At 42.1% G+C, this 16,187-nt stretch overlaps 1 protein-coding gene across 1 annotated transcript; it reads left to right on the top strand.

Moving 5' to 3' along the window:
• The first annotated feature begins 388 nt into the window (after window positions 1-388).
• NEMP2 (nuclear envelope integral membrane protein 2) lies at window positions 389-16,096 on the top strand. The gene is made up of 9 exons (XM_074145231.1): window positions 389-529; window positions 3,041-3,156; window positions 5,240-5,468; window positions 5,649-5,721; window positions 6,726-6,819; window positions 7,526-7,640; window positions 8,289-8,514; window positions 10,765-10,941; window positions 13,145-16,096. The coding sequence occupies exons 1-9, from the start codon at window positions 421-423 to the stop codon at window positions 13,368-13,370; spliced, it is 1,365 nt and encodes a 454-aa protein (XP_074001332.1). The 5' UTR covers window positions 389-420; the 3' UTR covers window positions 13,371-16,096.
• Window positions 16,097-16,187: the final 91 nt, after the last annotated feature.

Below are 16,187 nucleotides of genomic sequence, written 5' to 3' on the forward strand. Positions count from 1 at the left end.
GCAACCCCGGGAAACACTTCTGCTGAGCTGTTACGCCCACAGGATTTTCCTTTTTTCTTTCCAAGCACAGACTCTGAACTCCCCCGACGCCCTAAAACGCAAGTAGGAGAAGCAAAAGGTAGGGTGGGTCCGGCCAGAAGAGGTGCCGAGGGGCCGTGCCTGCCTCTGCACAGGCCGCTGCCCGAAGCCGGGGCTCCCGCCTGCTCCCCCCCACAAGTATTCCGCATAAACCGGGGTGAACCCCCTGCCCACGGCCGGTCACCGCCGCGGCCCTGGCGGGGGAGGAGGAGGAGAAGGAGGAGGAGGAGGAGGAGGAAGAGACGGGCGGCGGGGGAGCGCAGGGCCGCGCCGCCCCTTCCCCGCGCCGGGGACCGCCCTCGTCGCGACCGTTGGGGCGAGGCCGGAGCCGGCGGCCGCCACATGAGTCCGGCGGGGCCGCCCCGCCGCCGCGCCCGGCCGGTGCCCGGGCTGCTCCTCCTCCTCCTCCTCCTGGGGCTGGCCCGGGGCAGCGGGGAGGCGCCGTTAGCAGGTACTGGCCTTCCCCTTCCGCCCCCCCGGGGGGTGCCGGGTCGGGACATCTCCGGCGGCGGGGCAGAGCAGGCCGCGGGCGGGGCAGCAGTCTTGGGGAGGGGGGTTTTCCCTTTTCCCTGCCCGGGCAGGAGTTTCCTCACACACACACCCCCGGCATCCCCTTGTGAACGGGGAGTGGGGGGACACGGTGCCCTCCCACGGCCTCCCTCAGCCTCCGTGGCCGCCGGTACAGCGCGACCTGCTGACCAAAATGGCGCTGCCCCGTTACGGGATAAAGGCCGGGGCCGCCGCCTCCCCGCCCGCTTCGGCTGAGGGAAGTCGTTGCGGGGGCTAGAGGCGTGCTTGAGGAGCTTTGCTTTTTTCTCCTGCTTATCCCATCTCCGTTCGGTTTCCAAAAGACTATTCTGTGAGGCAGGCACGGGCGCTGGGAGAACTTTCATGACCAAAGTGGCACCACGTGCCTCTCTCATCCCTGTCAGTGGCGGAGGTTGGAAGACTGGGTACCACTGGCACGGGAAACTGACCTGGAGCGTGAGTTACTCCTTACAGCTTTCTCCTTAGCTTGGGTCAGGAGAATTGGGTGCAGGACAGATCTCTCATTAACAAGGGCAGTGAAAACCCTAAAGGTTATTCCTGGCTGTAAGTAATGACACATAACTCAAGAAACTGCCTCACCGCTTGCCTTGACATTCTCGAGTCTTGGGTATCCTCCGGATTCTGCAGCAGATGCCCATTCTTTCCATTGCTTGTAGTCTCCAAACCTGCGAGTTGTCTTTGCTGTGTGTGCTCACAGTAGCTACAGTCCTCCTCCATCTGATGGATACCTGTTCAGAAGCATCTTTGCTTTTGGAATGTGATTGTTGCATGCTATGGAGCTGATGTCATGTTTGAAGCAAATTATTTTCCTCTAGAAATTGCCTTAAAATTAAGGGGAGGTAGGAAAATACTTTCTAGCATTGTATATGGAGGACACTACTTCTGATGTGGATGGATATTTTATCCGTAGTGGCAGAAAATCCTAATATACCCTGCAGCGTGGGCACCCTCGGCTGTGTTTGGTCCCGGTAGGACATTGCCATTTCCTGTTGCTGGGTTATCTCAGTCTTAGCCCTGGGTAGCGCTCAGCCTCACCTGCTTGCTGCGTCAGGCCACAGCACTTCTTGGAGACCAACGAATCCTTTTGCAGCTTCCTTCGATGGCCTTTACGGAAGTGCCTGTCAAGAGGTACTGCCAGCCCTTGTCTGAAGGGGTTTGCTCCCTCCCGCTGGATTTGCCGTGGATGAAAATTAATCAGATGGTTAATTTTTTTTCCCAATAAAAATGCCCAAATTTTACGTTTAAACCAGTTTACTCTAGCAGGATCATCTGTGGACACTTTAATTCTGGAATGACTTAATAAACTTATGTAAGCACATCCACACAGGTATTTTTTCATTGGCTTAATTAAATTGGTTAAAAAATAATTTAGCCTAAGCTCAATTTCCTTACAGAGACAGGGCAGGTTATTACCTGCAAACAGTATCTCCTTGTCCAGATTGAGACTGTTTTGCACATATTCATTTTGCTATTCTAAGCCCATGACAGTGTTTTAGCAGTTATTACTGAGCTTGGCTTAGACCAACATTTTCTATTCAGTGAGCCAGATGATTCTCTCTGTTCAGATCTGTAATTATTTCCTTTATTCTTCTTTTTAATTATGTTCCTGGAACACTGTGGTAATGCACTGTAGGGTATATTTTACACATGTATATAGATCGGAATGTATGTTATTCTTAAGATTTGCTCCATAAATCTTTTAGGTGCAGTTCTACTCAAAAGTGCAATCTAATTCTGAAGATCGTAGGGGGTCACTAACATTTCAGGAGAGTTAGACCAATTAGCATCCCTAATTAAATGACTTAAGGCAAGCTATCAGTGCAGTTGTGTTATTACATGTCATGGCTGGACAATGTGAGGAAAACTTGTTTTAAAAAAAAAAAAAGGAGTTGTGTACATTAGAAAAATTTCTGAGGGAGAGGAGTATGATTTCTGCGATGAGCAGCCATATCATGTGCTAAATGACTATTTTAATATGTAAGCCTGTTTACCTGCTCAGACTCCCACAGTTGCATTCACCATTGGTATAAGCATCGACTCCGGTGGAGTTACGCCCACTTGTGCCAGCAGTGAATTTGGCCCAGAGGCCCTATTCCACTGCCATCAAAACACTGATACCGAAGCCAAGCTTTTACGGATTACGTACTTTAAAAATACCACCCTAGATTCATTTTTTTTTTTTTCAAAGGTGTTGTAGTTTACTCTGGAGCCTAAATGACTTGATTAGAAGTCCAGTTTGAATTTTCATCAAAATCATATTGAACATGCTACCCTGCAGCATAGTTTTTGTGTTTGATTATCTGGAAATTCTTTGCGATTCCCTCAGCATATACAACAATGAAATGGAGGAAAATTATACATTTGTATTTGACACGTGCTTAAAATGAACTTTTCTGCCCCCCCCCCCCCCCAGGTAGAAACTGTAGCTTTTTGCAGGAAATGGATGTCATCCAGAAACAGGATGAAAACTGTTACTGCTATGTGCAAAACAGAACCATTCACTTACAGTACGTTTGGTCAACTCTTCAGGTAAGGGGCCGTTTCGGGAATCACCGAGATATGCAATATGTTTCATGCTAACTTTGGTCAGCAAAGTGTACAATCAGTTAGCAAGATCAAAGCAGTATCACTGTATCAGTAGTAGTTTGAACGGCGTATAGGCAGGACCGTGACAGAAATGCAGCATTGTGATCCTCCACTTCGGATGCAGTGAGTTTTGGTCTCTCTTTATTAGAAGGATGTCAACCAGGCTTATAGTATGATGCCACACAAACATTAACTTAGTGTTGTGTATTATTTTGTTGCACGCCTTTTCTATTGACTGTTAACCTCTGCAACAAACGTTTCTGCTCATCACCACATGCCTTTACAAAACTTTAAAAGTTGAGGATAAAATGCAGTTCTGCGACTCACTCGCTGTAGCTTCCCAGGCCACAGCATAGGAACCAAAGGTGTATTAGATTGTGACTAATGAAAAAACAGCAATAGCAGTGCATTTCTGAGTAAGGGGGTCATCTTACAAGAAGCATGTTTAGAGATTAGCTCTAAACAATATAAAAATCTCTTAACAGTGGAAGCAATAATGGCTATACATAAATAAAGCATCAAATAAAATATACATAAAATAAAAATAAATAAAATAAATAAAAGCATCAAAAGAAGCATGGCCAGCCGATCAAGGGAGGTGATTCTTCCCCTTTACTCTGCTCTACTCCCACTGGAGCACTGTGTCCAGCTCTGGGGCCCCCAACATAAGAATGACATGGACCTGTTGGAGCAGGTCCAGAGGAGGGCCACGGAGATGATGAGAGGGCTGGAGCACCTCTCCTATGAAGACAGGCTGAGAGAGCTGGGGTTTTTCAGGCTGGAGGAGAGAGGCTCCAGAAGACCTTACAGCAGCCTTCCAGTAGCTAAAAGGGGCCTACAGGAGAGATGTCAGGGAGTGGAATGATAGAACAAGGGGTAATGGTTTTAAACTGTAAGAGGGGAGATTTAGATTAGATATTAGGAAGAAATTCTTTACTGTGAGGGTGGTAAGACACTGGAACAGGTTGCCCAGAGAAGCTGTGGATGCCCCAATCCTGGAGGTGTTCAAGACCAGGTTGGATGGGGCTCTGAGTAACATGGTCTAGTGGGAGGTGTCTCAGCCCATGGCAGGGGGGTTGGAACTCGATGATCTTCAAGGTCCCTTCCAACTCTAACCATTCTATGATAAAGGAACAGGCTGACTATCTGTGTGGTTCTTTTTTTTTTCCTGGGAAGTATGTCTCCAGACAAGGGAAGGAAACAGTTTAACTATATCTCTGTTGGAGGAATTTGCTCTCAGATACAAGGAAGTGGAACATCTCTTTGTTCCCAGGACTTACTACCTCAGGAACACGCTGCAGGTGCTCCTATGAACGGTGGCAGACTTCAGGTGGTGAAACCTTCACGCGGTCACAAAAGCTTTCCTGGAGTAAATGTTTAAAAGAAGGAAGTTTAAGATTTTTCCCACCATAAATTGCTTGCTGACACATTGCCTCTTCTCCCAGTAGAAGCCTGTTTTATTGCAAAAAAACCCAAAATGCCCAACGGGAATGTGATTGTATTTAAATTTCTGCTTATTTCATTTCTTTATTCTTTAATTCTTTCATTTTCCTTATCCCTCTTCTGTCCCTAACATGAAGATTATATTATTAACTACAAGAAAAGTAAGCCCAATTTCTTCTGGTTCAGGAGGGAAATGGGGAAGCATACAAACATCCACAAATGAAACTGTGGTCAGTCAAATATTACTGGGTTTGTCAGAAACTTGTGTGTGGGCAAGTGTCATTGTAAAACCAAACCCACTGAGCTTTTGGATGGATTGAGGCCCCTCCATAGAATTTTTCTGATGTTGAGTTCTCTGAATCACCTTATAAAGTCTAAACAATTAATATTTGCATAATATTAATAGCCAATATTAATCAACTAAGAATTGAACTAGCATTTTATTCTCAAGCTCTCTATACATATTTTTCTCTATAGCTTTTCGTTATCACATGTATGGCTTTTATGCTATATAGTTCAGAAAAACAAAAAAACGCCAGTGATTCTGAGCTACTTCTCTATGTATTCTGTTGTTTGTTTTTAGGTGAAAATTAACAGCACAGAAATGTTCAGGTTTGAGCCTATATCAGAAAAAAGCAACTGTCGTAACTCAGAAACTGTTTTTGAGTTTGCTGCATGTGCTGTTCAAATCTTCTGGAAACCAGAGACATCTACAGAAACTTTCATAAGCATAAAACAATATGGAGAAGACATTTGTTTCAAAATACAGCCCTTCAAAACTGAACTGTACACTGTGAGCGTGAAGCGAGAAAGTAAGTAAAACCAAACAAGCCTTTTAGTTTAGAGATGCCTCGCTATTGTCAGTGTTACTGAACGTACCATCTCTTCTGTTAAGAAGCTTGGGACTTTTCTGTTGATATTTTATATAATCAACATTTCAGATTGAATGAGTCTAAAGTGCATTTCTGTTTTCCCCCCTTTTTTTTTTTTAGTGCTAGATGGAAAGCTCTTGTTTTTGTTTGTAGCTGGAATTTTTCTGTTCCATTTTGCAAACAGCCTGAGCAGGTAAGTACTAGCTGCTGGTTTTTTTTAGCTTCTTTACCAAAGCCTGTGCATCTTTGGTCTGTTTTCTAAGCTAAAAAGGAGGTTCTTTGGCAAAGTGAAAAAGGAAACTGAACATATATTTAAAACTTCTTCATATCATTTGTGGTTGGACAGATTGTGACATATCTTGGAGTGCTGCACTCTATTAATCGCTTAGCTGCGGTAGGATGCTTGTATCCAGGCTTCCTGCAGTGGGCAACACTTAGTGAGCAAGTGTATGGATTCAGAAGAATTCTCTCTCCCTTTTGTAGGCCAGCGAGGTTAGCTGAATGCTAAATAATGCCGCATGTATTATAAGTGATACCTTCCTGCAGGGAGAAGTGCTTAGGATGACGTCATCTGGGGCCTCATCTGCCTCCACCTTTGTGCCAGCCTCTCCCCATCCTTCTTTTGATGCACGTTTGGCATAGCATATAAAGGAGGATACTTAATTGGTATAGCAAAACATGTGGCCCATGACTTCAAAGCAAAACGAGTCACAAACTAATTGTCAGGAGGCACCTCTAAAACAAGCAGAGCAGCAATAGCTTTTATAGAGTTAATTCTGAATTTAAAAGTTAGATTTTATAAATGCGTAAGCTTACGAAAAAACTTGCTAGTTTGTGGGTTTTTTTATGCATTTTAAATTAAAAAATTAAAACTTTTCTTACAGTACAGAACCATATTGGTATATAGAAGAAAATGAAATTACTAGAAAGTCAATGAAATCAGAAATAGTGTAAGCATTAAAAAAACCAACACTACCTCTTAACCTGTAACAACTCGAGTGACCTTAAGGTATCTGTTGGGAATTTTTCCTTACGTGGATTTAACATCTGAACCGTGCCTGTTAACCACATAACTATAACCCTAACATACAGCTGTGTTAAGTTCTTATTGAAGATCACTGTTGTTTTTATAAATGTTGGCATCTTAACCAATTACAAATTATACTTCTCACTGTATTCTCTCTTGTTCTTTTACAGGAGTACCAAGTTCTTTTACCTTTCTGGAGTAATACTGGGTGTTCTTGCTCTGCTAGTCTTTGCCCTGCTGACACTAAAAAGGTTTATTCCAAGGGTAAATATACATTTATAAAACAATAATAATCATCCTTAACATAATAATATAGGAAGTGAAAAATACAGTAACAGATTCTGACCTCGCTCTGTTTTTGTGACCAGGTAACTCTGCTGAAATGACTGCAGGTTTGCTTGAGTCGAGCAAATATAATTAGGTCAGAATCAAGTTCTAGTTAGCTTGCTCCTGAGTTTAAAGTAAACAGGAGATTGTTGATGTACAAGAAGAATTTATTCTGAAACAAATTATGTTTATGGGACTGGAGCTAAGCTTACTTTTGAATCTATGAATCAGTTTAAATCAAAATGTAGTTTTATTGGCCACTGGGACAGATTCTCTTCCGTTCACCAGAGACAATTCATTGCAAGGCAGATGTGATTTTTAACTTTACTTTTACAATTGTGCATTCCCACAATATTGCTGAGATCTGTTAATTGGGAATACACTGCAGTAGGCGTATACCATGACACTGGGACATGATACACAAATACAGAGACGCAGTTGCTCCACTTAGAATTGTGATTGTTTAGTTGTACTGGGCAGAGCACTGTACAGTGGAAGCCTGACACAGATCATAAGCCCTGTAGGTCCACCAAATATCACGTCTGGTTTTGCCTGTGAGTTCCTTTGCACACAATGGTCCCGATTCAGACTTGAAATAGGTTTTTTTTGTTTTAAATTTTTTAAATTGCTTTTAAATTTCCAGCACAGTACCTTCTGGATCTTAATGAGTGGCTGCTGGATGTCCTCTCTCTATTTTATTTACTGCTTCAAAGAGAATATGCAGTGGTTGTGGTCTGAACACAGAAACTACTTGTTGGGTAAGAAAATTATCAAAAAAATTGCTGCAGATTTTGGTTTAATTTAGTGGTTAGATGAATACCTGCCCATAAAAACCAACGTCAAGAGACTCATTTATGAAGTTTTTTTCCAAAACCACAGACATTGGAATATTCCAAAGGTTCCTAATCCACTCAAATGAGCATTTACTCACATTGTATCATTAAATAAGGAGTTTGATATAGTGGGCCAGTAGCAGCTTTAGGAGCAGATTTTGCCTGCACTATTTGTTCATTGATTTGCCATCACATACTTTCCCTGTAATAGCAAAAGGGCAGCTACGCTGGTTTGTATTTTGCTGGATCTGGGAATTGGATGAGTAAGTTGCTAACTGGATGTGGCTGCAAAGGGTGATAAATCTATTGATCTGGCACCTGCCTCAACATTCTTGCATGGGGAGCATTGACGTGCAGCTCACAGCATTAGCTAAGGCTGTTTGTAGACCGCCTCCTGAACTCTTTGCACACTTTTGAAACATGAAGCACATACAACGTAACACAGGTATCTATAAGAGAACACAAGAAACAGCAGGTTATACTTTACAGCAGTTGCAAGATTTGTGAACCAAACTCATGAAGTTTATACGGCCTGCATCTTTTCCTCCATTTCCTCCTTTTCCGTTTCTACAGGGTATTTCCTGGCTGTTGGAATTACCAGCTTTGCCACATGCTATCAGCATGGACCACTTACCACTGAAGTGAGCATAACCTTGTTTACATGGACGCTACAATTAACAGCCTTTGTCTTGATTTATCGTGGTGTCACCATACCTCAAGTTGCATATGCAGTAATAGCAGTCAGCCTCTGTTCCAAAGGCCTGGGTTACCCCCTTGGTGCTGCTTATCACATAGGCAGGTTTGTATGGATTTGTGAATGTCAAAGTCCCTGTAACACCAGGAAATAACGGGAGGCTGATACTGAAAAACCCTTGCACTTCAATAATGATTTATGAATTTCTAATACCAGTTCATATTTTTACCAAGTATAAAGCTGCCATAGAAAAGGCTTAAATCCCTAAAACACAGGAATTTAATTCTTTTCCATTTGGCAGTTTTAAGCATAGATTTTTTTCTAAGGAGAACGGAGAAATGTGACTGTGCCCTTAAGTAGAAATGTTGCACCTTCTAGTCTGCAGCATATGGTAACCAAACCCTTTCTGTTTGGTTGATTGATTAGACTGCAGCAATACAGCCTTGGTTTCATGAGTAGTGAGAGAATCTGCAGGTAATTTGTACTGAATCTTACCTGAAAAAAAAGTGTACTGTCACCTAGGAAGCAGATGTTAAAAAGTGACAGTCCTTATAAGTTAGTGTAGAGTTCAGAGACTGAAAACCCATGTCCACAAAAATAGTGGTTTCCATTGATTTTAGTTTTCCAAGGTTAATATCCTAGATGTACATGTCTACCTTTAATTTGTGGAAACAATCTTTTACCACCGTGGAAACACTCCCCTGTATTCCCAGAGCCCCGTTTATACTACAGCATTTGGAACGGCAACTGCTTGCAATATGTAGACCTTAGTTTGCTAAGTATTTTCATTAGCAATATGGGAACAACATGTTTGCTCATCCTTGAATTTGAAGCATGTTTTGTCACAAATACAACAGTCAAGTGAAGATTCTAAAAGCTCCTGCCAACTTACATCTGTTTTTTACCTTCCGTGATGGCATCCAGATTAAGAGACTTTTAGTGCAGACTGTTCTGTAGCTGTGGGCTTCTGCTGAACTGCAGAGAAGCAGAAAGAGGCAAAGGCTAGACCTGAGATAACCAAAAGAATAAAAAACCAAGTATTTTCTTTTTTAGCCTTTTACACATTGATTAGTTTTGAGGAACATGCTGCTTTGCTCTCATGCTCTTTTTAGATGTTGAAGTGTGGACTGGGTCGAAGCTTTATTTTAGGTAGACTTTGTCATTTGTTGAAGACTGATTTTGCCTGCAGCTGAAAAGCACCAGCTGTTTCAACAGCACCATATGGGATCAATACTTACCTGATGTAAGCAGGTTCAGCTCACTCTGAAATCAGTAAGATTTGGCTACAAGTTTGCAGAAGTCAGAAAATACCTGTTCTATCTTGAAACACTGTAGTTTGTTCTTCACGCGGACCTCTTTTTGCTTTTCATGAACTGATGTTTCTTTAAAGCCTAAAAGCACTGAAATACAGCTCTACAAATTTCTCTTTAGAGAATAAGGTTTTTTTTTTTCTGTTTCAAAACACTAAGCAGCAGCACCAAACTGTGAGGCCACGATGCCAGATACACAGTTCAGAGCAGCAGCTATATCAAAATAAGTAAGAATATTGTGGTATTTGTTAAGATTAGTACTGATCCCACTGAGCCAGGAAGACCTTTACCATTTGACCTGAATAAGGGCTACGCTTCGTTCTTCCTTTACAGGGAAATAAAGAGGAAAGTGAATGCTGCTGGTTGGAGCAGGTGTTTTTATACAGAGCTGAAAGTTTTACGGGCATCCAGCCCTTGCTTATCTTAACTCATCACAACATTTAAATTGAAAGCAGTCGACAGAAGGGAACAGAACATGGCACACTTTCTAATTGATACCTAATTATATTATACATTGCTACGCAGCAGCTAAAAAAACATCAGATTGTAAACATTTAGGCCTCAGACTAGTCAGTTTTGTAATTTAAAGCAAGATTTAAGAGAAGCGATCTAGTAAACAACATGAACAACTCAGAGCGTTGCTTATATTCTAAGTTACATATGCAGGCTGGGTTTTGATTCAGCTCGTGTCTCTGCACAGACACGTTTTGCATTTTGCACCTAAAAATGGCTGAGGAAGCAGCCATCTCGTTAATTCTATGAGATTTTAGTCCATGCATACACAATAAGGACCTGATCCAAAGCTCATTTGAAGCTCATTAGATATCATTCTGTGGAATTCTACAACTTTGGTTAAGACCTAGGGTAAACAGGCTACCAAACATTAGACACCTTGTCCTAACATTTTAATGCAAGAATGTAGCTTGTCCTCTTAAAAGGATAAAAGTGATTAATGCATGTTAATAGCAGGCAGTAGACAAAAAGGACGACAGTGATTATGTGCCAGAAGACTGTAGAAATGCTAATTGTTTTCATTTCATTCTAGAAAAGTGAAGAACCACTTTAAATCAAAAAAGTTAGTGTTTAAATACCTTACTGAAGAGGAGTATCGAGAACAAGGTGAAACAGAAACTGTCAGAGCTCTGGAGGAGCTACGCTCATTCTGCAGGAACCCTGACTTCCCATCATGGTTAGCTGTATCCAGACTCCAGTCCCCACACAGGTAAGAAAATCTGGCCTCTCTAAAACGGGAGACACGTTGCACAGATGCCGCTACACAGCAGATCCAAATGCTACTGCAGGCCCTGTTCAGGTGCGTTTACCTTGCCTACAGTCAGGTGTACGGGTAGCTTTATCTGCTTGAGTAATCCCACTAGAGATCACAGGCACACCTCTGAAGGATATTCCTTGCTGGTGGTATTAGACCCCCTGTTTGCTCCTCTCTGACCATAAATTACTCTGAGAGTTTGCAAATGTTCATAGATAATTCATGGTAATGGCAGGTTTCCCTAAAACACACAGGCTTCCTACAATGCCTCTGTGAGCTCCTACCCAGTGACTCAAGTGACCATCTGACCAGTGAAATGCCCCTTCCTTCAGTTTTTTGAGCAGTACACTTTTGCATTGTGTAAAATCAGGGCAGGCTGAAGATACATGCTCAAATACTATTTGCGTTTAGCTCTCCAACTGCAAGCCTGCACAACCAAGAAATCCTATTACTTGAAGTATCAACCAATACCTAAGACTAAGAATACCAGGAAAAGAATCACTGCCTGCACGCAGGTAGAAGTACTATTTCAGATACAGCTTAAGAGAAAAACTTAAGAGAAACATGGGTTAGGAAGGGAAGGGTGAGATAAATGCAGCCAGAAATATTGCAGAATATAAAATTAATCATAATAGCAGTCTACTTCTGTCAAAACCAAAACTTCGGGATATCAGAGTTTCACATATTGCCCAGTCACAACGACTTGGCCCGTGCCACAAAACCGACTAGAATAAATTCAAAGGAACCCCAGTCAGCTTGGAATGTAACCAATAAAAAGTTAAAACTAGTTTCAGAATCTTCATCTTCTTTGGATGGGCACAGAGACAGCCTCTCTGCCAGGTTTTATAGATTTACTGTTAAACTATCTTACTTTCTAGTATACTCGCATTCTGTAGCATGACTGAAAGAGAGAAAAAGTGAAAACTCACTGCAGTATTGTAAAACAAAATATCACCAAATGCACAAAACAAACAATTGAGACGTGTATTTTCTAGCCATCACGTAGCCAATACAGCTCTTATAAACTGTTCACTATAAAAATACAAAACTAAAAAGGAGAACCAATGGAAGTCTGATTTAAAGTTGAGTACCCCTTCAAGCTTCCATCAAGCATCAGAAGGTAGTTCAACACAAGGCAAACCTGTAAAACACAGCCAGTCCGACTCCGTTCCCCATTTAGACTAACAGTGCTTCCAAGAAGAGTGAGGTGACAACATTCATCTCACAGAAATGTTAAGTTGAAAATGTAAATTATTGATCAGTTTACCAGAACTCCAGAATGTAGCTGCATTTCCTTTTTCTTACATTTCTCTGATGCTGTCGACACTTACCCAGGTGTCAGAACTGCCGTCTGTTTTCACACGCTTGCCAGAAACCTCCAGCTCCGTTCTCTCTCTTCAGTGTATTTGTCCACTGAAATTAAGATTTGTTGCAAACGGAAATGTAGGGACAGTGCTAAGTTCATGCTTTGATCTGCCAGACCTCCAGTTTGGCATTTACGTGGAGCAGCTGCAGAACTCCCAGTCTGCAGCTCCAAGTTCACCCAAAGCAGGAATTCTTTGGCAAGACTCGAGCTCAGCTTTCCCAGAGTATGCAGCCAGCACCAGAAGCGAGGCGATAGCACAGCAATGTAGGAATGTGAAGTTCTCACCATTTTTCCTTTCATTAGCAATGTCAACTTACCTCAGTTCTTACAGCCTTTGTCTCAAATACACTAAAGCTTTAATGATTTTTAGAAGCTGAAGTACCATCTATCCAGCTGTACAAATGCTCACTCTGGATTACCCCATGAGTACTGACAAGATGTGAAAACAAAGTTAGATCTTGCTTAGTCACAAGACCTTGCAGATGACCTCCAGAGCAGCAAAAGTTACTTATATAGAAAAGACTGAAGACTGAAAAGAAGATGAGGCAGGAAAACAAGGGTTGTTGCCATCCGTTGCCATTTACTCCCCAGCTCATGCTGCAACTTCCCCTCATCTGCACTGCCGGCAGGCATGTCCTTACAACATCCCTGCTTAATTGGCAGCATCCGCTGCATTTACAGTGGTTTTTTTTTTTTTTTTTTTTTTTTTTTTTTTGTGTGGGTTTTTTTTTTTGTTTGTTTTTGTTTTTTTCATTTCGCAGCTGATCTCTTCTCCCTTTAAAAATCTGGCAGGTTTGCACGTTTTGTTCTGGGATCTCCCCACGTCTCACCTGCAGAAACAAAGGCACATGATGAGGAATACGGCATTGGGAGCTGCTTCTTGGAAGAGCAGCTCTTCGAGACCAGGGCAGAATCTGAGCAAGATGAACCAGCCAATTCCATCCATGAGGGAGATGAGGAAGATGAAGATGAAATGCATAAACAAATTCCATTTCCATATGCTACAGAGCTGCTCTGAGCTTTGGGAAATAACCAAAAAAAAGGAGGGAAAACACATTTGTCCTAGAAAGGAAGGATACAGATTAAGAAATCACGCTTGGTGGTTTCTTGTGATTGCTGGTGGACAAACGAGGATTTTTTGAAAAAAACTGTTTCTTCTATAACTGATGTTGCCCGATTAGAGCAACAGAAGGAAACCACAGGGGCTGTTCAAGTGAAGAGGATTCTCATGCTATTGGTACTTAACTGGGGAAGGGAATGTTGCTTATTTACAAAGCAAGTACTGGCAGCAGCCTGTCCCACCAGGACGCCTTGTTTTTTCAAGGATACTACCTCTAGAGAACAGAGAATCTGGTTTTGCCCTTTTCATTGTCAAAGTCCTCTGTGCTGAGCACTAGAGGGAGGAGAAGCCATTATTAAGACTCTACTTTTCCTAAGTACCCGATGTGTCAACAATTTTCATAATGCTGTTGGTGTGATGATAAACTATTTTTATTGTTTGTGGGACTTCTCAGTGCGAAAGATCAATAGAGAGTTAACACAGCTGGATGAGGTTTGTTTGCTCTTCTGGCCAGGCTTGCTGTCTGGTAACTTCATTTTTGCCTCTCCGCATTTGTTTTAAGCTCCCCTCACTCTTCAAAACCCTGCCTGACTTTTCACCCTCCGCTTGCATTGTTCCGTTCTTGGTCTCTGCTCTAGTTACACTGCAGTTTGTTCATTCCATGTCTTTATTTCTTCACATACTCCTCTTCCCTCTTCTACAGGTCCCTCTCTGCTGTACCTTTCTTCAGTCCTCTGCTTCTCCACCTCTGACAACTGCAGATGATTTAGGAGAGGATTTCCATCCCCAAAATGTATTTTTAGTATTGCTTTCAATTTCAGCTTATTTCAGATGGATTCTGGCCTCCATTCCAGGCCTCTCAACAGCCCAGAAAAGACAAAGGCTGAGGCTGATTCAGCTGCTTGGAGGAACTGCTGTCAGCAGCGCCAGAGTGATGCTGTAACCATATAATTGGCAATACAGATAACGCACATATAGCTCCGCTATCCTGAGCTTACTCAATACTTTGCTCATTAATAGAAAGTGGAAGGTAATTCCATAACAAGGAGGCAGGGATACTTGGCTCCCACCTCCCCTTCTTCAGCCCTCTTTGGGACTTAGCACAGGAGGTGTGTGGGGAGGAAAAGAACAGGGAGAGAAATTTAGATGGTCAGATGTCTTAGAGCTTATCTATATTACACAGTCCTAGGCTAGGCAGTAGATCACGTCCCCTCAATTCATGCACCTGCAGATGTCATTTCCCTCTTTTGTTCTTTAGATTATCCCTATATTCTTCTGTCCTCACCTTGCTGTTTTCCTTTACTGTCTCCAAACTGCGAAAAACAAAAGACCATTAATTGTGTCACCGTCTGATTTTACAAACCCACCAACGTGGGTAGTGGGAAGCAGTTAGCTCTCCAGAAGGGCACTTCAGAGCAGCATATATGTGTTTTAAAAGGGCTATCTTATCCTTTTAGCATGCCCAGTGATGCAGTGTGACTTCAGCGGTGCATGCGCTATTGTGGTTTCTCATTGTCCATCGCTGGACAAGGGAGAAAGTCCGTTACCTCTAATGGTGGTAAGAAGTGATGCCACACCACATTCCAAGAGCTCCTCTGTATGAAAGAGGACTTGGAGTTGATGCTCGAAAGCCTTACTCATGTGGTCCTTCCTCCTTTATATTGCTTCAATGTTGCTTCATTTTAAAAGAAACTCTTCCATTTTACAGTAAAGAGACACTTAACACCCTTTTGTGCCATAAATTTATAAATCCAGATACAGAATCTACAGCATAGTTAGCAGAGAGCTCTGTCAAGCAAGTGATCCAAAATACACTCACTGTAAAGTCCACAACATTCAGAAATAGAACAATCGAGTTCTGTTCAGGAAGGCCAGTAGCAGCAAGAGTCACCTCTAAGAGAAGCTACTACTACCACATTCACCGTTAAATTGCCACCCACACTCTGAAGTCAGGCTTGACTTGGTGGGTTCTGTCACTAGCAAGAAGCTGGAAGATAATATTTTACCTATGCAATATGTTAAACAGGAAAGCCCCCCCAAAATAGGCAATCGCATTTTTCAGACAGTCTCTTTTTCTAAATTATTTAGAACAATACCACATACACCTGCTCCCACAAGGAAAAAAAAAAAATTCAACCCACATTATATGGAGTTATGAAGTTCATCATTTGCCAGGGATGCCTAAATACTATCCAGAGTAGAGCAGGAAACTACTAAGTACATCCAAGATGGAATTACAGCAACATATGAGAAAGATGACAACTACTTTAGTGGATAGCAGATACCAACCTTAAAAAGCCTCCCAAGCATGTTCCAACGTTGGAAGCATTTAATAAACAAAACCCACCAAAACCAACTGCTGTCATTTGAGCCCTTTGCTAACAGTGAGTTTACTTGCACGGTGCTCCTGTGATATACGGAGATTACATAGGTTTACTGAACACAAGTGTTAAGTACTGTCCAGTGTTCAGCCAGAAAATGTGGGAACAGAATCTAGATGTTAATCCATTGCCTTAACCATTATAAAAAGCCTTTCTTTCTTAACAAAGGATGAGTTACGTTTATCTTCTGTTTCACAGTATTTAAAAAACAGATTTCATATTTATTTTGTATTCACAGTACAGCATACTTTATAGATTGTCTTGTACTTTCAAGATTTTTTTAAATAAAATTATTTTTCAACTACGTGGTTCTCCTCCCTTACGCATTTACTCTCTTCAGAACAGCAGGACATACAACAAGGAGGAGCCAAGCAACTGAGGCTTTCTCCCTTGT

The sequence above is a fragment of the Numenius arquata genome, chromosome 3 (assembly GCF_964106895.1).
Source record: "Numenius arquata chromosome 3, bNumArq3.hap1.1, whole genome shotgun sequence".
In the NCBI taxonomy this organism is placed as follows: Eukaryota; Metazoa; Chordata; class Aves; order Charadriiformes; family Scolopacidae; genus Numenius; species Numenius arquata.

Bases quoted from the DNA above. Each gene is read 5' to 3' on its own strand.
- NEMP2 (XM_074145231.1), top strand. From the start codon at position 421: ATGAGTCCGGCGGGGCCGCCCCGCCGCCGCGCCCGGCCGGTGCCCGGG. The intron at 530-3,040 runs GTACTGGCCTTC...CCCCCCCCCCAG, and splicing joins CGGGGAGGCGCCGTTAGCAG to GTAGAAACTGTAGCTTTTTG. The intron at 5,469-5,648 runs GTAAGTAAAACC...TTTTTTTTTTAG, and splicing joins TGTGAGCGTGAAGCGAGAAA to TGCTAGATGGAAAGCTCTTG.